General features: G+C 42.8%; 2 protein-coding genes across 7 annotated transcripts in view; one reads left to right on the top strand and one right to left on the bottom strand.

Annotated features, from left to right (window-relative positions):
- Positions 1-11,045, bottom strand: part of uimc1 (ubiquitin interaction motif containing 1) — a 106,124-nt gene extending 95,079 nt beyond the window's left edge. For 2 of the 5 annotated variants that reach the window (XM_062970186.1, XM_016991540.2), the window contains exon 1: positions 10,859-11,043. The gene's annotated coding sequence lies outside the window, so the exon portion shown is untranslated. Of the gene's footprint in view, positions 1-10,858 lie in introns of all 5 variants that reach the window. The other 3 variants (XR_010002681.1, XM_016991539.2, XM_008105109.3) reach the window with 3 other exon arrangements.
- A 1,927-nt stretch (positions 11,046-12,972) lies between these two features.
- znf346 (zinc finger protein 346) overlaps positions 12,973-23,702 on the top strand; it is a 38,661-nt gene continuing 27,931 nt past the window's right edge. For both annotated transcript variants that reach the window (XR_505758.3, XM_003217534.4), the window contains exon 1: positions 12,973-13,287. Coding sequence is in view for 1 of the 2 variants with exons in the window: in XM_003217534.4 (XP_003217582.4) it covers positions 13,077-13,287 (211 nt within the window). In the remaining variant the exon portion in view is untranslated. The remainder of the gene's footprint in view (positions 13,288-23,702) is intronic.

Raw genomic sequence — 23,702 nt, 5'->3', positions numbered from 1 at the left:
GTCACACAGAAGCATTTTCAATGGCCACCACATGGGATAAATAATGTTTATAAGTAAAATAAGTGTTTCTTGGATGGCAATTTACAATAGATATTGTGACAATCTTTGAGTCATCCCTCCTCTCAATGAGCACCCCAGACAATATGCAAATAAAATAATAAAATAAATAAACTAAGCAATATGTATATTTTCTACATAAAAAGCAGGAATCAATAATAAGAACAGAGGCTGGCATTAACAACTTAAAGTTTGGCAGAACAACGCTTCTTTGCAAGCTGTCTAAAGGACTGTAGAAAAGAAACAAATTAATCTTTTCTGGAAAGGGAGCTCCACAGCCAATATTCTCAAATAAAAATGCATTTTGAATATTCATAACCTTCTGTCTCTAGGAGGTGAGGCATGTAACAGAGCCTTAAGTAATAAATATACATTTCAGGTAGGCTCATATAGTAGGAGATAGGCTTGCTAATATCTTAGAACCAAGCCATTTAGGTTTTTATAAGAAAGGACCAATACCATGAAGTTCTCTTAGAAATGAATGAGAAATCAAAGTAACTGTTTCAAAATCAAATACAGATTGGCTGCTGTGTTTTGCTTGTTCTTAATATGTCCCATTTGCCTTCAAGGGAATCCTTATGTATCATCATCATCATCGTCTTATTCATTTTTATCATACCTTTCTCCATCACTGGCAATCAAGGCAGCTTACAAATGTTAACATATAAGGTAAAGGTAAAGGTTTTCCCCTGACGTTAAGTCCAGTCATGTCTGACTCTGGGGGTGATGCTCATCTCCATTTCTAAGCCGAAGAGCCAGCGTTGTCGGTAGACACCTCCAAGGTCATGTGGCCGGCATGACTACATGGAGCGCCGTTAACATATATAGAGAGAAAAAATCAATTCTAAAATAGTCTTAACTATTTTCAAATTTAAACATATATAAAAGTTAAAATACAATTAATCTGATTATTAAAAAGCTAAGGCTTGCCCATGCCATTCTATTTCTACTGTCTTTGTATGGCTGTGAAAGATGGATAGGGAAACAAACTAATAAGAAGAGAATGATAGCATTTGAAATGTGGTGCTGGAGAAGGGTTCTGTGGGTATCACAGATTGCCAAAAAGACATGAGCCCTAAACATTCCCTAAAATTTGAGATGATAAAGCTGAGACTGTCATACTGTGGGTCTATCATGAGAAGACATGACTCACTAGTAAAGACAATAATACTTGGCAAATAGAACATTGGAAGGCCACATTTCAGAAGGAAAGACTCAATCAGGCCTACATTCGCAAGATCTGAGCAGGGTTGTTGATGATAGTTCAAGGTCTCTCATTCACATGGTTACCATAAGACTTGATGGCAGTTAATAGACAACTAAAGAACTAAAAACAACGAAAACGAATACCAAAAAATAATGAATACAGATAATACAGCATATTATTAAAAGCCCTTTCCCGATGAGCAGTCAATTTTCAGCAGTGCATTACAGAAATGTGAAGACGTTAAGGTACTCATCTCTTTGAATAAATCTGCTTTTCTCAAATAACTACACAACTAGCCCAACAGTCAAAGCCGGGCAAAGTTGTTCTTGGCTGCTACCACCTCCAGACCATTTGAACATTAGACCCAACAGTCTGCCTAAATGTTCAAAGGGAACACTAAAAGAGGTTGAAGTCACAACCCCAAATTAATATTATTAATAATAATAACAACAACAATAATTTTATTTTTTACCCGCCTCTCCTTGTGGCTCTAGGCGGGTTACAGCATAGCTAAAAACACAAAATCTATATATATAAAAGAGTAATGAAACCACCCCCTAGGAGTAAACAACAAAAGTACAAGCCCCAGAACCTAGAAATTTGGCAACACAATCCACCATCCTTGCCCCTAGGTTCCGACAACAAAAAGAAAAGAAAAATAAAGTCCTAATTAGAGGGAGAGGAATAATTGTTTTTATCCAATTGCTGCTAGTTACAAGGCAAAGTTCCGCCCACTTGGTCTCCTAGCAACCTACTCAGCCCAGGGGACAGGCACAGTTAGGCCTCTTCCACAGATTATCTAATTTGCACTGGATTATATGGCAGTGTAGACTCAAGGCCCTTCCACACAGCTATATAACCCATTTATAAACTTATATTATCTGTTTGGCACTGGATTATCTTGACTCCACACTGACATATAATCCACTTCAGTGTGCATTTTATACAGCTGTGAAGAAAGGGCCTCATATAATCCAATTCTAAGCAGATAATATAAAATTATAAATATACAGTAGAGTCTCACTTATCCAACATAAACAGGCCAGCAAAATGTTGGATAAGTGAATATGTTGGATAATAAGAAGGGATTCAGAAAAAGCCTATTAAACATCAAATTAGGTAATGATTATACCAGGGGTCCCCAAACTAAGGCCCGGGGGCCGGATGCGGCCCATCGAAGCCATTTATCTGGCCCCCATGGCAACCATTATTATTATTATTATTATTATTATTATTATTATTAACATTGAGGCTGGGTGACCATCTTTCAGGGGTGCTTTGCTTGTGCTTTTGGTGCACAAAGGCAGGAGGGAATTGGACTCAATAGCCCAAATGGTCTCTTCCAGCCCTCTTTTTTTTGATTATTATTATTATTATTATTATTATTATTATTATTACTACTACTACTATTAACATTGAGGCTGGGTGGCCATCTGTCAGGGGTGCTTTGCTTGTGCTTTTGGTGCACAAAGGCAGGAGGGGATTGGACTCAATGGCCCAAATGGTCTCTTCCAGCCCTCTTTATTACCATTATTATTATTATTATTATTATTATTATTACTACTATTAACATTGAGGCTGGGTGGCCATCTGTCAGGGGTGCTTTGAATGTGCTTTCGGTGCACAAAGGCAGAAGGGAATTGGATTCAATGGCCCAAAGGCTCTCTTCCAACCCTCTTTTTGTTGTTGTTGTTGTTATTGTTATTATTATTGTTTGGTGGCCAACTTTAGTCCGGCCCTCCAACGTTCCGAAAGATCGTGAACTGGCCCCCTGTTTAAAAGGTTTGGGGACCCCTGGATTATACAAATTAAGCACCAAATGTCATGTTATACAACAAATTGGACAGAAAAAGTAGTTCCATGCGCAGTAATGCTATGTAGTAATTACTTTATTTACAATTTTAGCACCAAAATATCACAATGAATTTAAAACATTGACTACAAAAACATTGACTACTAAAAGGCAGACTGCATTGGATAATCCAGAACACTGGATAAGCGAATGTTGGATAAGTGAGATTCTACTGTAATATGAAATAATTACTGTGGTAATCCAGTCCAACCCAATTCTGCCATGGAGGACACAATCCAAGCATGCCCAACAGATGGCCACCCAGCCTCTCAATAATAATAATAATAATAATAATAATAAGAAGAAGAAGAAGAAGAAGAAGAAGAAGAAGAAGAAGATCATACAATCATAAGGTTAGGAGACACCCCTAAGCATCATCCAGTTCAACTTCCTTCTACCATACAGGACGACATAAACCAAGCACTCCTGACAGATGGCCATCCAAGATCTTCACAATAATAATACAAATCGAATCATAGAATCAGACAGTTAGGAGAGACCCCTAAAGGCCATCCAGTCCAACCCAACTCTGCCATTGGACAATACAATCCAAGCACTCCCAACAGATGGCCAGCCAGCATCTTAATAATAATAATAATAATAATAATAATAATAATAATAATAATAATAATAATAATATCATACAATCATAAGGTTAGCAGATACCCCTAAGGATCATCCAGTTCAACTTCCTTATATCATGCAGGAGGACACAATCCAATCACTCCTGACAGATGGCCATCCAATATCTGCACAATAATAATACACATTGAATCATAGCATCAGTTAGGAGACACCCCTAAAGGCCATCCAGTCCAACCCAATTCTGCCATGCAAGACACAATCCAAGCACTCCCAACAGATGGCCACCCAGCCTCTCAATACTACTACTACTACTAATAATAATAATAATAATAACAACAACATCATCATCATACAATCCTAAGGTTTGGAGTGACCCCTAAGAATCATCCAGATCAACTTCCATGCAGGAGGACATAATCCAAGTACTCCTGACAGATGGCCATCCAGCCTCTACATAATAATGATGACGATGAAGATGATGATGATAATAATAATAATAATAATAATAGAAGCATAGAATCCAAGAGTTTGGAGAGACCCCTAAGGGCCATCCAGCCCAACCCTTTCTACTATGCAGCAGGACACAATCCAAGCATTCACAACACATGGACAATGTATAAATACTATACAATACTACACAGGGACATAGACCCCCCTGTACCCTCACCACTTTCACAGTACACAAACAACCAAATGCATACTAAACATAAAGACAACCATACAACAGACATTCAATACCTCAACAAGTTCTCACCAACACCACCAGACAACGCCACAGCAAAGCGTGGCCGGGCACAGCTAGTAAGATTATAAATATACAGTAGAGTCTCATTTATCCAATATAAACAGGCCGGCAGTTGCATAAGTGAATATGTTGGATAATAAGAAGGGATTCAGGAAAAGCCTATTAAACATCAAATTAGGTAATTGAGTCCTCTCGGGTGAGAAGGGCAGGGTATAAATGTTGCAAATAAATAAATAAATAAATAATCATTATTCAAATTAAGCACCAAAACATCATGTTATACAACAAATTTGACAGGAAAAGTATTTCAATGAGCCGTAATGCTATGTAGTAATTACTGTATTTACAATTTTAGCACCAAAATATCACAATGAATTTAAAACATTGACTACAAAAACATTGACTACTAAAAGGCACACTGCGTTGGATAATCCAGAACATTGAATAAGCAAATGTTGGATAAGTGAGATTCTACTGTAATATGAAATAATTACTGTGGTAGAATAAAACAGAACAATATAATCTCTAAAACCAGGACAGTAAATAAAGAGCAACACTCTGAAAGCAGGGAAATTGGGAATTCCACAAAGGAAACAACCAGGGCCAACTAACACCTCCCAAGAAAGGATTCTTCCAGAAGGGAAGCTGAGAAGGGAGTGAAGCAGTGTGTATTACCAAAGTCATTATTATTACTATCATTACTATTATTATTATTCGTATTATTATTATTGTGTTGCTGTTAACCGTAAAAATGAACACAATCTGCCTCCAAGTATTCCAAAACACTAAAATCAGTATAAAAATTACTGTGGTATAATACAACAGAACAATACAATATCTAAAATCAGAATGCTAAATAAAGAACAACACTCTGAAAACAGGGGAATTCCAAACATGGAAACAATCAGGGTCAGCTAACACCTCCCAACAAAGTATTCCTATCACCAAAGTCTGGCAAATCCTCTGTTTTTTGAGGGCCACAGGCTTTTGGGGGGGGGGGGGGATGTGCGCGCTCAAGCACTGCATATGGGTACTTCTTCATCTACATAGACAGTAGAAGCACATAAAATATTGCAAAGAACACCACTCTGAAAACAAGGTAATTCCAGACAGGAAGCAATTAGAACCAGCTAACACCTCCCAACGAAAAATTCCCTCAGGAAGGAAGCACCCAGGCTTTAAAGCTGCAAGGCCATTACATGCTAATCATTTTGACTAATTGCAACATTCATACTTGCCTCCAACAGACAAAAACAAACAAACAGAAATATTGTATATTCACAACCTTTAGGAAATAATATCCCCTGATGGCCCAGTGTGTTAAAGCACTGAGCTGCTGAACTTGTGGACCGAAAGGTCACAGGTTCGAATTGGGGGAGCGGATTGAGCCCTCACTGTTAGCCCCACCTTCTGCCAACCCAGAAGTTCGAAAACATACAAATGTGAGTACATTAACAGGTACTTCTCTGGTGGGAAGGTAACGGCACTCCATGCAGTCATGCCATATGACCTTGGAGAAGTCTACAGACAACACCGGCTCTTCGGCTTAGAAATGGAGATAAGCACTAACCCCCGAATCAGACACGACTAGACTTAATGTCAGGGGAAAACCTTTACCCTTTACCTTAACTACCAACAATTCCTCAATACTTTATTTCCCATACCACCATACTTTGCCACAGCAACGCATGGCCGGGGAGAGCTAGTAATTATATAAAATAAACATACGAACACGTATTTCTACAAAATACATATATTAAAATACACAGAACGATTATTAAAATATAATGGACACAAGTTCAAAATTCACGATTAAAACTGGTTGGGTAGGCCTGCTAGAAGAGATACATCTTCAGATGTGTTTTAATTCTAACAGCTCATTTAGCTGTCAGAGCTGTTCCAGCAGGTAATTCCACAATCTTGGGGCAGCCAATGAAAAGGTCCTCCCTGTCCAGGGCGGATGGTACAGGATAAGGCAATCCTGCAGGTAACCTGAACCCAAACCATGTAGGGCTTTAAAGGTCAAAACCAACACTTTGTGCTTTGCCCAGAAAATGGGTGCAATATGCTCACTCCTGGATGTTCCTATAACCCAGTGGTTCTTAATCTGGGGCAGTGATTCCCAAAGTGGGAGCTACTGCCCCCCAGCGGGCACTGGAGCGATCCAGGGGGGCAGTGATGGCACCTATTAGGACACGGGGGCGGGGCCAGGGGAGAAGCGGGGCATCTTCCCAAGTGCCGGAGACAGGGCTGAGCATTAGAGGCGCCTGTTAGGACACACAGTGTCAGGTCCCTGGCTGCAGAGCACCAATAACCTTACACAGAGGCCAGTCTCTATCTAATATCTTTATTAAGGAAATATATAAAATCAATAAAAACAAGTGAAGAATATAGTTCAGAAGCAGACCTTTCAGATGAGGTCAAATATAGTCCAGAAATGTATTGTCCAATATAAGATATTAGAGTTCAAAGTTTTAATCCACTTGACCGAAACACACACTTTGCCAAGCAATAGTGTGGGGAAATAACAGAGTCTTAGAGTTCAATGAAGCTTGACAACAAGGCTGGAAATAAACTTGATTCTTGGCTAGATCCGTGACTGGAGACAAGGCAAACATGAAGCATGAAACAGAGTCCGTGGTAAAACCGTGAGACAGGGCAAGGCTTGAAGCTTGATCCGGGAAGCAAGGAACTGGGATTACGAAGTCCACACACGATCTCTCTCCTCAAGCTGATCAATTGACTCCGCAAAGAATCCCTCGCGCCAAACACCTATATTGGGTCTCGTTCTCCCACCAACAGAACTCTTTCCCTAGAGAACGGGAAACGAAACCCAACTCTGTCCAGATGCAAGACTCCTTAGAATTTCCCAAGGGAAGCAGACCTAATCAGCCATTTGTTTGGCAGCGATTCTCAGGCTTCTCCGATTAGCCTCCCTGACTCCCCTGTCTTTAGAATAATTTTCCCTCCTGGGAAACGGAGGGGAGTTCTGCCCAAGGCCTGTTTGGCTGAATTCTTGAGGGCAAACATCAACATCCTGCAGGTGAAGAGACTCCGGCTCTTGCTGAACTGGCGAAAACCCCATGTTTTCCTCTTCGTCTGCCACAATAGTACTAGGAACAGGACTACAAGGCCCATGAGTCATCACACACAGGGGGCGGAGCTAGAGGAGTGGGTGTGCCTTCTTCCCAAGAGCCCAAGACAGGGCTGAGAATCTATACCTCTCCTGAGGCGCTTATTGGGACACAGAGGGCGGAGCTAGGGAAGGGGGCGGGGCCTCCTTCCAAGAGCCCGAGACAGGGCTGAGTCTCTATACCTCTCCTGAGAGGCCTTTTAGGACTAAAGGGCGGGGCTAGGGGTGGGGGTGGGGGCGGGGCCTCTTCCCAAAAGCGCAAGACAGAGCTGAGCCTCTGTATACCTCCCCTGAGGCACTTGTTAGAACACGGGGTTGGGGTATAGAGGTTCAGCCCCGTCAGGCACTTGGGAAGAGGCCCCTCCACCTACTCTAGCCACACCCCCTGTGTCCTGGCAGGTGCTGCAGGACAGGGATAGAAGCTCAGCCCATCCCAGTCCTGGCTGCCCATTTGTGGCCCTACCCACCTCCCCTTGCAGCCCTGCATCTTGGACTAGGGGAAAGGCTCAGCCCCGCCCTCTTGAGCAGGAGCCACACCCACCCCTCTAAGCCACGCCCCTTTTCCAGGGGGCGCTGAGTCATATTTTTTTCTGAAAAGGGGGCAGCAGGCCAAATAAGTTTGGGAACCACTGATCTGGGGTCTCCAGATGTTTTTGGCCTACAATTTCCAGAAATCCCAGCCAGTTTACCAACTGTTAGGATTTCTGGAAGTTGAAGGCCAAAAACATCTGGGGACCCCAGGTTGTGAACCACTGCTATAACCAATCTGGCTCCTGTATTTTGAGCAAACTGGAGTTACCATACTTGGTATAAAGGTAGTATAAAGCACATTGCAAAAGTCCAATCTTGAAGTCATCAGCGCACACACTACCGTCTTTAGGTACTCCAAATCTAAGAAGAGGTGCAGCTGGCATACAAAGTTGTTAATAAGCATTTCTGATTGTCACATCTACCTGAGTTGACATTTGGAGAGACGGATCGAGGAGCACTCCCAAGCTGAGAACAGTCTGTCTATGGGAGTGTAGCCCTGCCCAGAACTGGTTGGCACACCTCCATCCCCAGGTTATGACCCTTGATGGCAAACACCTGTTTTTATCTGGATTCAGTTTCAATTTGTTTTCTTCATCCAACCCATTACTTCCTCCAGGCCTTAATTCAGAGGAAGCATGCTATTCTTAGGGGAAGCTGTTTTTGGAAGCATGGAAAAATACACTTAGGTACCCAAATATATTTGGGTGCCTCTGGATGATCTCTCCCAACAGCTTCATGTAAATATTAAAAAGCATTGGTGATAGAATGGCACTTTGTGGAATGCCATATAACAACTCCTTTTTTGAGGAGCAGCTATCCCGAAGCACCACCATCTGGAACCTTCCTGAGAGGTATGAGTAGAACCACTGCAGCACAGTGCATCCAATTCACAGTCCCTCCAGGCATTCCAGAGGGATACCATGATTGATGGTATTGAAAGCCGCTGAGAGATCTAAAAGCACCAACAGGGACATACACCCTTTTCAATGTTAAGATAGAGATCATCCACTAAGGCGACCACAGCAGTCTCAACTCCACATCCTGCTCTGAAGCTGGTTTGAAATGGGTCAAGGAAGTATGTTTCATCCAAGACTATCTGCAGGTGGAGAGCAAATGCCTTCCCAAGAACCTTGCCCAAAAAAGGAAGGCTAGACACTAGTCTGTAATTATTAAGGTACAGGGGACCCAGAGAGAGCTATTTCAGTAGCAGTCTAACTACTGCTTCTTTAAAACAGAATGGAAAATTCCCTTCCATGAGAGATGCATTCGTATTTTGTTGTATTTGAAATTTCATCTCCTCCCTGAATGACCAACCAAGAGGCTAGAGATCAAGAAAGCAGATTGTCCTCCTTACCTGCCCCAGAAACTTGTCCACATCAACAGTACTCACTAATTGAAACTGATCCTGTGTAATCCCACTCACAGAGTTGCCAGACACCTCACTGATGGCTTCTGCTCCAATGACATCCTCTGGTTATCCATCCAATGATAACCAGACAAACTGTGAAGACTTTCTTGTTACTACCATTATTTCTATGTACAACAATCTATGGTACGTACATTTACCAATCCTGCATGCTCAGGTGTTCTGTTCAGCAGGCATGCTGCCAAACAAAAACTTTGCTAGGTCTTACTTTCGGGGGAGGCCTTATATTTAGCAATTCAGCAAAATCTCTACTAGGTCTTATTTTCTGGGGATGTCTTATTTTCAGGGAAACAGGGTAGCTGACATCCATGTGACTGTTAAAGCTACAAGAGACCCTCCCTCTGCTTTGTAGCTATCCCTGAATTTTTTTTTCATGTCAGGAGCGATTTGAGAAAGTGGCTTCTGGTGTGAGAGAATTGGCCATCTGCAAGGACATTGCCCAGGGGACACCCAGATGTTTTGATGTTTTACCATCCTGTGGGAAGCTTCTCTTGTGTCCCCATTAAGACATGAGCTAGAGTTGAGAGACAGGAACTCGCCCCACTCCACAAATTCAAACCACCAACCAGCCGGGGGGGGGGGGGGGGCTCCATCTAGACCTGATAAGCTGCAGATAAAGACAGCCCTTCAATAGCCCTAAAGGCACCCACTCCTTTCTGATCTTGGAAGCTAAGCAGGGCCAGAACTGGATGGCAGACCAACAAAGACCAGATGCTCCAGGCTGGATTTCAGGGAAAGGAACTGTCAAAACCATCTCTTTGCCTAGGAACACCATTTGAAATTCATGGGTTCAGCATAAGTCCATAGGTGACTTGAAGAGATCATCTAGGAGCAGGCATCTCAATTATGAGGAGGAAGGTTTTGTCACTCTATATACATATTATGGAAGTTAGGAATGCCAGCTTCCCAAATCCCACTTCAAGACTGGCAACTTTTGGAAGAGAACTCAGTTCCTGTGGCTGGGTGGCCGAGCAACATCATGCTGTGCTCATTTTTGGCACAACAAAAGAAATAAAAATATGAAATGCTATTAGAAACAGCAGGCCAATCTAGTCGCTTAATGCAGTTCAAAGCTAGCCTCAGACAACAGACTCCCACTCAAAGAAAAGCGCGCCAAAGACGGCCCTAAGAGATGTGGTTTGTGTCTTCCTCATCCGGGCCTCACATGGGTTCCGGGATGCCGACTTATGCAAAAGCACTTTCTTCAATGCCGGTTTGAAACTGCATGCAAGGCTGGTGTTTCAGAAGTCCTAGGTAGAAAGACAGGGAGCCCAAAAGAGGCTGGAGCTGCGGAGGGGAGGGAAAAGGGGAAGACTACTCACCGGCCCCAGCCTCCGCTCCCGCGAGGTTTCGGCCGTTTCCCGCGCCAAAGGGCCACGCGACCCCGGCGCCTCTGCGGCCTTAATGGTTGGGGCGGCACCGACAGCAGCAGCGGCACAGGGAGGGAGAGGCCTTTGCCCTCATTCAAGGTGGCGCCCATTGGTTCCCTTCCCTCAACTGGAATGGGAGCGGCGGCGGGATCACGTGAGCTCTTCCCCGAGAAGCCGCGGCCGTCATCTTGGTCGAGGGCAAGAGGGCAGGGCAGAGGCTCGTCCTCAGGTTTCGGGTTGCGTCTCTCGTTCCTCCCTCCTGTAGCAAACGTATGTCGTTCTGTATTATCTTCGACGGCTCGTTTCGTTTATTGGCCTGCAAGGGTGCATCTACACTGCCGATTTAATCTAATTCCTCTGTTTTTTCTTAGTGTTGTTCTTTATTTTAACGCAATGCTGTGGAATCCTGAGAGCTGTAGTTTTACAAGGTCTTGAGCCTTCTGGGTAGCTGTGGGTTTTCAAGGCTGTATGGCCATGTTTCCGAAGCATTCCTTCCTGACGTTTCGTCTGCATCTTTGACAGGCATCCTCAGGGATAATGAGGTATCTTGGAACTAATCAAGTGGGGTTTATATATCTGCGGTATGCCCAGGGTGGGAGAAAGAGCTCATGTCTGTTTGAGGTAGGTGTGAATGTTGCCAACATTAGCACTGAATGGCCTTGCAGATTCAAGGACTGGCTGCTTGCTGCTTGGGGAGATCCCTTTTTAAGAAGTGTTTATTATTGTTTATTCATTCGGTTGCTTCCGACTCTTCGTGACCTCATGGACCAGCTCATGCCAGAGTTCCCTGTCAGCTGTCACCACCCCCAGATCTTTCAAGGTCGTCAGTCACTTCAAGGATAACATCCATCCATCTTGCCCTTGGTTGGCTCTTCTTTTTTCCTTCCATTTCCCCCAGCATCATTGTCTTCTCCAAGATTTCCTGTCTTCTCATTATGTGGCCAAAGTACTTCAATTTTGCCTCTAATATCCTTCCCTCCAGTGAGCAGCTGGGCATTATTTCCTGGAGTATGGACTGGTTGGATCTTCTTGCGGTCCAAGGCACTCTCAGAATTTTCCTCCAACACCACAGTTCAAAAATGTCTATCTTCCTTTGCTCAGCCTTCCTTCTGGTCCAGGTCTCGCATCCATAGAATACTACGGGAAATACCATTGCATTAACTATGTGGACCTTCGTTGCCAATGTGATGTCTCTACACTTCTTTGTTTTATCGAGGTTGGTCATTTCTCTCCTCCCAAGAAGTAAGCATCTTCTAATTTCCTGGCTGTAGTCCATGTCTGCAGTAATCTTCACGCCTAGAAATACAATCTAAGTGTTAGAGGTGTTAGCTGGCCCTGATTGTTTCGTGCCTGGAATTCCCATCTTCTGAGTGTTGTTCTTTATTTACCGATTTTAGAGCTATTTTAATACTGGTAGCCAGATTTGGTTCATTTTCATGTTTTTCTCCTGTTAAAATTGTCCACATGCTTGTGGATTTCAATGGCTTCCCTGTATAGTCTGACATGGTGGTTGTTAGAGTGGTGCAGGATTTCTGTGTTCTTAAATAATATGATTTGTGCAAGTTGGTTTATCAAGTGCTCAATTGCATGAATTCAACAGTGTAAATCAGGCTTGGGCAAACTTGGGCTCTCCGGGAGTTTTGGACTTCAACCCCACCATTCCTCACAACCTCAGGCCCTTTCCTTTCCCCCCCTCAGCTGCTTAAGTGGCTGAGGAGGAAAAGAAAGGGGCCTGAGGCTGTGAGGAATAGTGGGAGTCGAAGTCCAAAACACCTGGAGAGAAGGCCCAAGTTTGCCCAGGTCTGGTGTAGATGCTCCTCCTGCTTGAGATCCAAGCTCTCTCTGATCAATTGCTTCACATAAACTGGAGGCCTCTTGTTTATTTTAAATGTTGAAACACATCCTTCATCATGTTCTACGAGGCGCAGCTTTCATATCAACGGGGGCGCCTTCTCTCTCATTCGACCTCTCAGGCTCCTTGGCTGATTGTTTCCAGCTGAAGCGAACACTTCGGGTTATTTACCACCATGCAAACGAACAGCCGGGACCCAGTTGCCATAGAAACCACGCCTCGAGCTGCTTCGCCCTCAAAAAGCGGTCAAGTGGCTTTGGTCTCAGTCACTCGCTTCCCCTCAAAGCGCGCCGAAATCAAAGATCGCGAGAAGATGTGATGTCTCGCGGCATCTATTTCGACCTTTTCGATTCCCGGGCTGTGGGAGGAAGCTCCCGCGATATGTCCCTTGGAGACTCGCAAGGTCTCGCGATATGTCGGAGCTCCGGGAGGGGACGGGCACCTCGGGGGCGGCAACGCTGGGAGAAAATGGCCGACGAAGCGGGTAGCAACGGGGACGCTTGTGCGCTGCCAGTGGGGAAGGAGGCAGGTGAGGCCGGGCTGCTCTTCCGAGGCTCTTGTGGGAGGCCGGGTCTCGTTTCCATGCTTGGCGCCAAGGACCGGGCCGGAGATACTCTGCAGGGCCTCTTGTTGGGCCGCTCGGCGCCGCTTTTCCCTTCTCGCCTGAGGACTCCCCCCCCCCTTTTTTCTAGTCTGCGATCCCGAATCCCTTTCCCGACCCGTGTCTAGTTTGAACTGTATTGGTTCCACCAAGTTCAGTCCCAGCAAACTCAGTGGAATAAAGAGCAAGAAAGAATTAGGTGCCCAAGGGTGCGTCTACACAGGCATGGGGAAACTTCGACCCTCCAGGTGTTTTGGCCTTCAGTTTCACACAATTCCAAAACACCTGGAGGGTCGAAGTTTGCCTGTGCCTGATCTACACTGTAGAATAAATGAGGTTTGACACCACTTTATCTCTCATGGCTCAAAACTGAAATTATGGTGTTTATAGCTTAGACACAGGCACCAGCACTCTTTGGCAGAAAAGGCTAAACACCTTGTAAAACTGCAGCTACCAAGATTCCATAGCAGTGAATCCTAGCCATTAACGTGATATCAAACTACATTAATTCTACAGTATGGATGGATTTAGGGATAGGTGCATGCAGTTCTTTTTCATATTCTTCCCTTGTTAATAAAACCTTGATTGGAACAGTTTTAATAGCGGCTCCTGTAGTCCCACAAATGTGTTGTTGTGGTTGTGACTGGAGTAAGCTTGGTTATGATTCACTTGCAGTCTGTCCTTAGCATATGAGATTTACAGAATTAGGATATATACTCTTCCCCGGGGATTTAGGGATGAGATTTGGGGCAAGGGATGTTTGTGTAATTTGACATAATGCTCAATCCGTCTCAGGCCCCTTCTACACCATCCTTATATCTCAGGATCTGAGCCCACATTATCTGCTTTAAACTAAATTATATGAGTCTCCACTGCCATATAATCTGGGATAAGAATATAATCTGTGATCAGATCCTGGGATATAAGGACAGTATAGAAGGGGCCTCAGTCTTTCACACGCCCAGTCATATAGCTGAACTCTGTAGCAGTGGTTCTTAGCCAGGGGTCCATAAACCCCACAGATTTCAGGTGGTTCATGAGCTTGAATTGAAAAATATCAACTTATTAGTTTAATTTTTTTTACCTTTAGCTGAAATCCAACATTTCCTTTAACAAATTACAGTAACATTCATTTTATGTCACATTGCGCTCATCAATACTTAGAAATTACAGTAGTTGTTAGACCCAGTGTTAGATCATGTGTGATCAAAATCCTGTTCTGTACAAACTGTTGTTTGACATACCATTGTTGAGTACCATCAAACTGTCTGCTGCTGCATTCTGAGAAGTGGTCTGTGGTTTTTACTGACTGGCAAAGGGAGCCATGGAACGACAGAGGTTAAGAACTCCTTGCTCTATAGAGTGGTCCCTTAATGTAAGGTTGCTACTTTGTAAGAAGTCAGGAGAACTAGTTGAAAGTCAGATTAAGCACATCTGGAGTGGCCAAAACTTTATAACCCTCTCCAAATAATCAGTTCAGATTTATTGAGCGTTAATGGATAAAGATTTCACAGAGATATGCATCTTTTGTTGCTGGCCTTGAGGTTGAGATGCATTTTATGGAAATCTCATTGATTTTTAAGAATTCCTTTTTTGTCATTTTTGCTTTAATAAGACATATATGACATACAGTATGGGAGATGCCTGGCTCGACAGCAGTACATGTGAAAAAGATCTTGGAGTCCTCGTAGACAACAAGTTAAACATAAGCCAACAATGTGATGCGGCAGCTAAAAAAGTCAGTGGAATTTTGGCCTGCATAAATAGTAGTGTCTAGATCCAGGGAAGTCATGCTCCCCCTCTATTCTGCCTTGGTCAAACCACACCTGGAATCACACTGTGTCCAGTTTTGGGCACCGCGATTAAAGGGAGATGTTAATAAGCTGGAACGTGTCCAGAGGAGGGCTACTAAAATGATCAAGGGCCTGGAGAACAAGCCCTATGAGGAGAGGCTTAAAGAGCTGGGCATGTTTAGCCTGCAGAAGAGAACGCTGAGAGGAGACATGATAAGGGCCATGTATAAATATGTGAGGGGAAGTCATAGGGAGGAGGAAGCAAGCTTGTTTTCTGCTGCCCTGGAGACTAGGATGCGGAATGATGGCTTTAAACTACAGGAAAGGATAGTTCAGCTGAACATTAGGAAGAACTTCCTCACTGTGAGAGCTGTTCGGCAGTGAAACTCTCTGCCCTGGAGTGTGGTGGAGGCTCCTTTGGAGGCTTTGAAGCAGGCTGAATGACCATCTGTCAGGGGTGCTTTAAATGCAATTTTCCTGCTTCTTGGCAAGGGGTTGGACTGGATGACCCACAAGGTCTCTTCCAACTCTATGATTCTATATAATACTAGCTGTGCCCGGCCACGCGTTGCTGTGGCGTATGGGAATTCTTTGTTAGGTAGGTGGAATAACAGTGAATAGCTTTGTAGCCTGAAAGCCTGGCCATCTTCTTATGTGAATCCTTGTTTGGTGAGGTGGAATAGAAAGGAATAGGCTTGCTGCTTGGAAGGTTAGGTAGTTGCCTTTTAGGGGAATGTTTTTTTGGGGTGGTAGAATTGTAATGAATAGCCTCGGTGGTTCAAAGCCTGGGTGCTTGCTACCTAGGGGAAATCTTTGGTTGGTCAGCTGCAGAGTAGTATCACTGTTTCAAAGCCTGGTCGCCTTTTACGAAGGTTAATCTTTTATTGGTGTGGTTGAATTGCACTGAATATCCTTGCAGCTCCAATGTCTGGCTGTATTTATTATTTTGTATTTTATATATATATATATGTGTATATGTGTATATATATATATCTATTAATATTAATATTATATATATATATTACAAAATATAGAAAGCATAGCACATTGCCTGTTGTGGGTTTTGGCCTTTTTTGGTGTTTTGTGTTTTTTGTGTGATTGTGTTATATCTTACTGGAGGCAGGGATGATGGATTGTGTTGCCAATTTTAGAGTTTGGGGGGTGTTGGGTTTTGTTGTTTTGTGAGTCGCCTATTGTAGAAAAGGTAAGATATAATTGCTTATAACATTGTTGGTACTTCATTATTTTAATCCTCCTTCATCTTTATTCTGTTAGTATGATGTCCATTTGTGACCCTTAAGGAAAATTAGTATATCTATTCCAATTTTCATTCAAACCTTACAACTTCTTATTCAGTTTCCATATATGTAACTAAGCTATAGTTTTCTGCTGTTTTCAACAACATGCTCCTTGAGAAATTACTTTTCCCGTGAATTGTTTTTGATGGCTGATTTAGGATATTTCCATTGAAACCTTTTCAATCTTTCAGTCCCACTTTCATTAGATTATGGTGAACCTTGGACCAGCTCATGCTGTTATTATACTTTTCAACTGCTGAAGTTACTGAAATCATGATCTGCATATAATGTCTGTGCTAAATTTTTTCTTCTTATTGTGTATTATGTGTACTCATAATTATGTGAAGAGATGCAGTAGTAGTCATTTGTGCCAAAGGTTGCATGACTAATTGAGTCCAGGAATGAGAAAAAAAGATATATTCTTCTGATAGGAGATAACTTTCCTGCATTTCAGCAGAATACTTTAGTGTGATAAATACAAGAATGCTTTGTAAATGGATATATACAGTACAAGAATATCACATTTCAACATATGCATAGGTCTGAAATGGCTTTAAATATTGATTAGGCTTTTTTGGTATTGGCGTATTGAATCATATTGCATAACTACATGCCGTACAACTACTTGAACACCAACCACAAGACAAAAATGGGGGAGTGAGTGTCTCTTTGAAGCGCCAGCTGCTGTAGAATCTTTGAGCATCCTGATTTTTCACATCAATTTCAATTATCTTGGTAAAGGACAGGAGACCAATGTCAGATTCATTTGCTCCTACTTAGTACAGTTCATTGTAAGTTGATACAGTACAAAGGGATTGGGGCTCCTGGTTACCCTATCCATTTTGGCAGCAAATTGTTTTTTATGGTTGCTTCTTGTTGGGATGGAAGACAAAATTATTCCCACCAATTTACTGTTGCTGTATTGAGCAAATGGAGTGTCACCATTAAGTCAGAACTGCATCAAAAATAAAATCATTAAAATGTATAGGTTTAATAATTAAAAAGTGATAAATCATATATTGACATAGATACATTGTGGTAAAATGGTAATGATTACAGCATAACAATTAAAATCATTAAAATGTGGAAGAATTATAAATGTGAAAGATAGTTAATCAAAGAATAATGGCTGAGAAATTTTTTTCCAAGTAACATTGTTGTTTCATTACATGTTTAAGGCAGTTTAAGTATCGCAATCTAACATCCTCAGCTAAGGTCTAAATACGATAAAGGCATCAAGTCCTGTCTTTGAAACTTAGCAGGGAAAGCTCTGTTTGGTACTTGGATTAGAGATCACCAATGAATATCAGGTCCTGTATGCTATATTTCAGAGGAAGGAACTGGCAAAACCACCTTTGAGTATTCTTTCCATATGAAAATACTGTGAAGTTCATGGAGGTGTCATAAGTCAACAAGCAACTTAAAGGCATGTACACATGTTCTTAATATGTCCCAATTGCCTTCAAGGGAATCCTTATGTATCATCATCGTTGTCTTATTCATTTTTATCATACCTTTCTCCATCACTGGCAATCAAGGCAGCTTACAAATGTTAACATATAGAGAGAGAGAAAAATTCAAGTCTAAAATAGTCTTAACTATTTTCAAATTTAAGCATATATAAAAGTTAAAATACAATTAATCTGATTATTAAAAAGCTAAGGCAGGATTGCCCACGCCATTCTATTTCTACTGTCTTTGTATGGCTCTGAAAGATGGATAGGGAAACAAACTGGTTAAGAAGAGAATGATAGCATTTGAAATGTGGTGCTGGAGGAGAGTTCTGTGGGTATCGCAGATTGCCAAAAAGACATGAGCCCTAAACATTCCCTAAAAGCTGAGATGATAAAGCTGAGACTGTCATACTGTGGGCCTATCATGAGAAGACATGACTCACTAGTAAAGACAATAATACTTGGCAAAGTAGAACATACCAAAAACAGAGGAAGGCCACATTTCAGAAGGAAAGACTCAATCAAGGAAGTCACAGGCCTACATTCGCAAGATCTGAGCAGGGTTGTTGATGATACTTCAAGGTCCCTCATAAGACTTGATGGCAGTTAATAGACAACTAAAGAACTAAAAACAATGTAAACGAATACCAAAAAATAATGAATACAGATAATACAGCACATTATTAAAAGCATGAGCAGTCAATTTCCAGCAGTGCATTATAGAAATTTGAAGACATTAAGGTACTCATCTCTGAACAAATCTGCTTTTCTCAAATAGCTACACAACTAGCCCAACAATCAAAGCCAGGCAAAGTTGTTCTTGGTTGCTACCCCTCCAGACCATTTGAACATTAGACCCAACAGTGTGCCTAAATGTCCAAAGGGAACACTAAAACAGATTGAATTCACAACCCCAATTTAATATTATTATTATTAATAACAACAACAACAACAATTTTATTTTTTACCCACCACCCCCTAGGAGTAAACAACAAAAGTACAAACCCCAGAACCTAGAAATTTGGCAGCACAATCCACCATCTTGCCCCTAGGTTCCGACAACAAAAAGAAAAGAAAAAAAAAGTCCTAATTAGAGGGAGAGGAATAATTGTTTTTATCCAATTGCTGACAGTTAGAAGGCTAAGCTCCGGCCACTGGGTCTGCTGTCAGTTGGAAGCTCCTCCCACTTGGTCTCCTAGCAACCCACTCAGCCCAGGGCCTCTTCAATCAGGCCTCTCCCACACTGCCTATAAAATACAGATTATCTGATATGAACTGGATTATATGGCAGTGTAGACTCAAGGCCCTTCCACACAGCTATATAACCCATTTATAATCTTATATTACCTGCTTTGAACTGGATTATCTTGAGTCCACACTGCCATATAATCGACTTCAGTATGCATTTTATACAGCTGTGTAGAAGGGGCCTCATATAATTCACTTCTAAGCAGATAATATAAGATTATAAATATACAGTAGGGTCTCATTTATCCAATATAAACAGGCCGGCAGAACGTTGCATAAGTGAATATGTTGGATAATAAGAAGGGATTCAGGAAAAGCCTATTAAACATCAAATTAGGTAATCATTATAGAAATTAAGCACCAAAACATCATGTTATACAACAAATTTGACAGAAAAGGTAGTTCAATGTGCCATAATGCTATGTAGTAATTACTGTATTTACAAATTTAGCACCAAAATATCACAATGAATTTAAAACATTGACTACAAAAAATTGACTACTAAAAGGCACACTGCATTAGATAATCCAGAACATTGAATAAGCGAATGTTGGATAAGTGAGATTCTACTGTAATATGAAATAATTACTGTGGTAGAATAAAACAGAACAATATAATCTCTAAAACCAGGACAGTAAATAAAGAGCAACACTCTGAAAGCAGGGAAATTGGGAATTCCACACAGGAAACAGTCAGGGCCAGCTAACACCTCCCAACAAAGTATTCCCATCAACAAAGTCTGGCAAATTTTCTGAGGGCCACAGGCTTTCTTTGGGGGGGGGGGGTGCGCTCAAGCACTGCATATGGGTACTTCTTCATCTACACATACAGTAGAAGCACATAAAATATTGCAAAGAACACCACTCTGAAAACAAGGGAATTCCAGACAGGAAACAGTCAGAACCAGCTAACACCTCCCAACAAAAAATTCCCTCAGGGAGGAAGCACCCAGGCTTTAGAGCTGCAAGGCCATTACATGCTAATCATTTTGCCTAATTGCAGCATTCATACTTGCCTCCAACATACATACAAAAAACAAACAAACAGAAATATTGTATATTCACAACCTTTAGGAAATATCCCGTGATAGCGCAGGGTTTTATAGCGCTGAGCTGCTGAACTTGTGGACCGAAAGATCGCAGGTTCGCATTGGGGGAACGGAGTGAGCCCTCACTGTTAGCCCCACCTTCTGTCAACCCAGAAGTTTGAAAACATACAAATGTGAGTACATCAATAGGTACTGCTCCGGCGGGAAGGTAACGGCACTCCATGCAGTCATGCCACATGACTTTGGAGGAGTCTACAGATAACGCCGGCTGTCAGCTCACTCCAGCCGCTTCCAAATGAACACAAGAGGCTTGCTCTGTTGTCACTGCAAACTTTACTGAAGAACACTTTGACACACACAAAGCCGAGATTGATGGTCGGCCCAGCAAGATCCCCTTATATACACTCCCCCTACATTCAAAGTAGTCATTCCCGCCTAGAGAAAACCCCCGCGCAATTCTTCCCGCTCGCACATCAGCCGTTTCCCTTCAGAGCCGGGAGCCGCAGGTGCCTTATCAGTTCTTTGTGTAAGCGTCCTTGATTTCTGGCGCCAGAGTACAGGCCCAGAAATTATGGTCCTGACATGATTTCCTCCTCCTCTTCTTCCTGTGGAGAAAACATCAAATCAACAACAGTTCCCCTTCATCCAAAGTACCTTTGTATTTTTTCAATAGGCTACAGTGAAACACTGGGTGCACTTTCCCTAAATCCTTCTGTAATTTTAACTGATAGGTGACCTCATTGATCGCCTTAGAAATTCTGAATGGCCCTATGTATCGCGGCGCTAATTTTTTTGATGGAAATCCTAATCTGAGATTCTTAGTACTTAGCCAAACTAAGTCTCCTTCTGCTAGCTTTTCCCCTTCTCTACGTTTCCTGTCTGCGAACAATTTGTATCTCTTTTGTGTCTCTTTTAGTGCTGCTACCACATCTCTCCACCCTGCCCTGATGTTTTCTGACCATTCCTCTCCATTCTGGCAGCTTGGGGAAGGGTGCTACCTCCTGTCCATATACTACCTGGAACGGTGAGCGGCCTGTTGCAGAGTGCACCGCTCCGTTAAAAGCTACCTCTGCAAATGGAAGCAGTTCCGACCAATCGTTTTGTCTATGATTGGAAAATATTTGTAGGAACTGACTCAATGTCTACTGTGTACATTCGACTCCTCCATTTGTCATCGGGTGAAATGCCGAGGACAGGTTCCTTTCCGCCCCTAACAAGCTTAGGAACTTCTCCCAAAACCTTGCCGTGAACTGGACCCCCCGATCACTAATCACCCTCTCAGGGCACCCATGCAATCTATAATCATGTCGGACATACAATTCTGCCAATTTCTCAGCGGATGGGAGCTTTGTAAAGCCACAAAATGAACCTGTTTAGTGAACAGGTCCAGGACAGTCCATATATACCGGTAGCCTTTGCTGGGAGGCAATTCGCCCACAAAATCCATAGCCATGCACTCCCAAGGCCTCGTGGGTTCTACTACACTTTGCAGAAGACCCTGTGGTTTCCCTGGTGGCGTTTTACATTCGGCACATAATTCACATCGAGTAATATACGATTTAACATCCTTCCTCATCCCCGGCCACCAACACTGCCTTGCCAAAAGCTTTATTGTTTTGATTGGTCCCAGATGTCCTGCCCCCTTGCTATCGTGGCACCTTTTCAGCATCTCTGGCCGCAGTTTCTCTGGAATATACAGCTTTTTATGCACAAATAACAATCCTTCACTCGTTTCCCCTTGCTCTTTATGGGATTGTAGCCAGCCATCTCCCTCGTATGCTTGTTTCAGCTCCTCCTCCCATACCTTCCCTACTGTGGTGACTGCTACAAGATTTTCTCCCTTCTTCGTTTGCGCACGAGTCAACGCGGCGAGGCCCCATTGCTCGTCTGAGAAGATGCTTCCCTCAGACTCTCGGGTGTTTACACCGTGCTGAGGCATCCGGGATAAGGCGTCAGCCAACACATTATGTTTTCCCTGGAAAAACTTCAGCCTGAAGTTGAAACGGCTGAAATACTATGCCCACCTTATCTGCTTGGCCGAAAGCTTTCGAGGGGACCTTATATATTGTAAATTCTTGTGATCTGTCCATACTTCAAAGGGGATTCCACTTCCCTCCAGAAAATGCCTCCAATTCTCTAATGCTTTCAATATTGCAAGTGCTTCCCTTTCCCAAATTGGCCAGCGTTTCTCCGCTTCGCTGAACTTTTTGGATAAATAGCTACAGGGTCTAAGGTTCCCTTTCTCGTCCTTCTGCAACAACACCACCCCATAAGCACAATCCGATGCGTCACAATGCACCACAAAAGGTGTGTCTGGGTGCTGCAAAATGGGTTCCTCAGTGAACCTCCTTTTTAATGCTTCAAAGGCTTGCTGGCACTCCCCCGTCCAATTCAGTTTGGCCCCTGGGGATTTAACCTTAGCCGTCTCCTCCCTCCCTTTTGTCTTTAACAGATCCGTGAGGGGCAGTGTGATTTGTGCGAAGTCTTCAATAAAAGCCCTGTAAAAGTTTGTGAACCCCAGGAATGACTGTAGCTGTTTCCTAGTTTTGGATGCTTCCCACCCCTTCACGTCCTCCACTTTAGCTGGGTCCATCGCTATTCCTTGAGAGGAAATCCTGTATCCCAAGAAATCTATCTGTTCCTTGTTGAAATCGCATTTAGACAGTTTTGCATACAATTTTGCTTCTCTTAACCTCTGGAGCACCTCCCTGACCAATTTCACATGTTGGCTCTTAGTCTGACCCAAAATAAGTATATCATCAAGAAATACATAAACACCCCTGTACAGCAATGGATAAAGCACTTCATTAATCAATTGCATGAAAGCCCCTCCCCCCTCCCCCCGCGTAAACCAAATGGGAGAACACAATAATTATATAGTCCATAGGCGCATGAAAACACAGTCATCCATCTGTCCTCCGGCTTTATCCTGATTTTATGATATGCTTCTTCAAGATCTAATTTTGTAAATATTTTCCCTTCTGACAACTGTGCAATCAGGTCTTTCATAAGGGGCAGGGGGTATTTATTCACGGTGCTGATAGCGTTCAGACCTCTGTAGTCAATGCATAGTCTTAGGGAGTTATCCTTTTTCCGCCGGAATAGAACAGGTGCTCCCAAAGGGGAATTTGATCTTTCTATAAAACCCCTTTCTAAGTTCTTGTCGATGTATCTTTTTAGCTCCTCCTTCTCCTGAGCCGACATGGGATAAATCTTTGCTTTTGGGAGCTCTGCCTCAGGTATTAATTGAATTTCAACTTCCACCCTTCTTTTTGGTGGAAACTTATCTGCCTCCTTCTCATCAAACACATCAACATAGTCCCTGTATTCCGGAGGCAATTCGCTTGCCAACTTTGCTATTCTATCATCTTTGTCCTCTCGACTCCCTATTTCTATCCTACTCCCCTGGTCCTCTGCCTCTGCTCCCTGGAAGTGTAGGCTCCTTGTCTTCCAATCAATTTGTGGGTTAGCCTGCTCGAGCCAAGGTATTCCCAAAATCACG

The sequence above is a fragment of the Anolis carolinensis genome, chromosome 2, assembly GCF_035594765.1.
Source record: "Anolis carolinensis isolate JA03-04 chromosome 2, rAnoCar3.1.pri, whole genome shotgun sequence".
In the NCBI taxonomy this organism is placed as follows: Eukaryota; Metazoa; Chordata; class Lepidosauria; order Squamata; family Dactyloidae; genus Anolis; species Anolis carolinensis.
The sequence above is the reverse complement of the archived record's forward strand: the minus strand, read 5'-3'. Positions and strand labels throughout refer to the sequence as shown.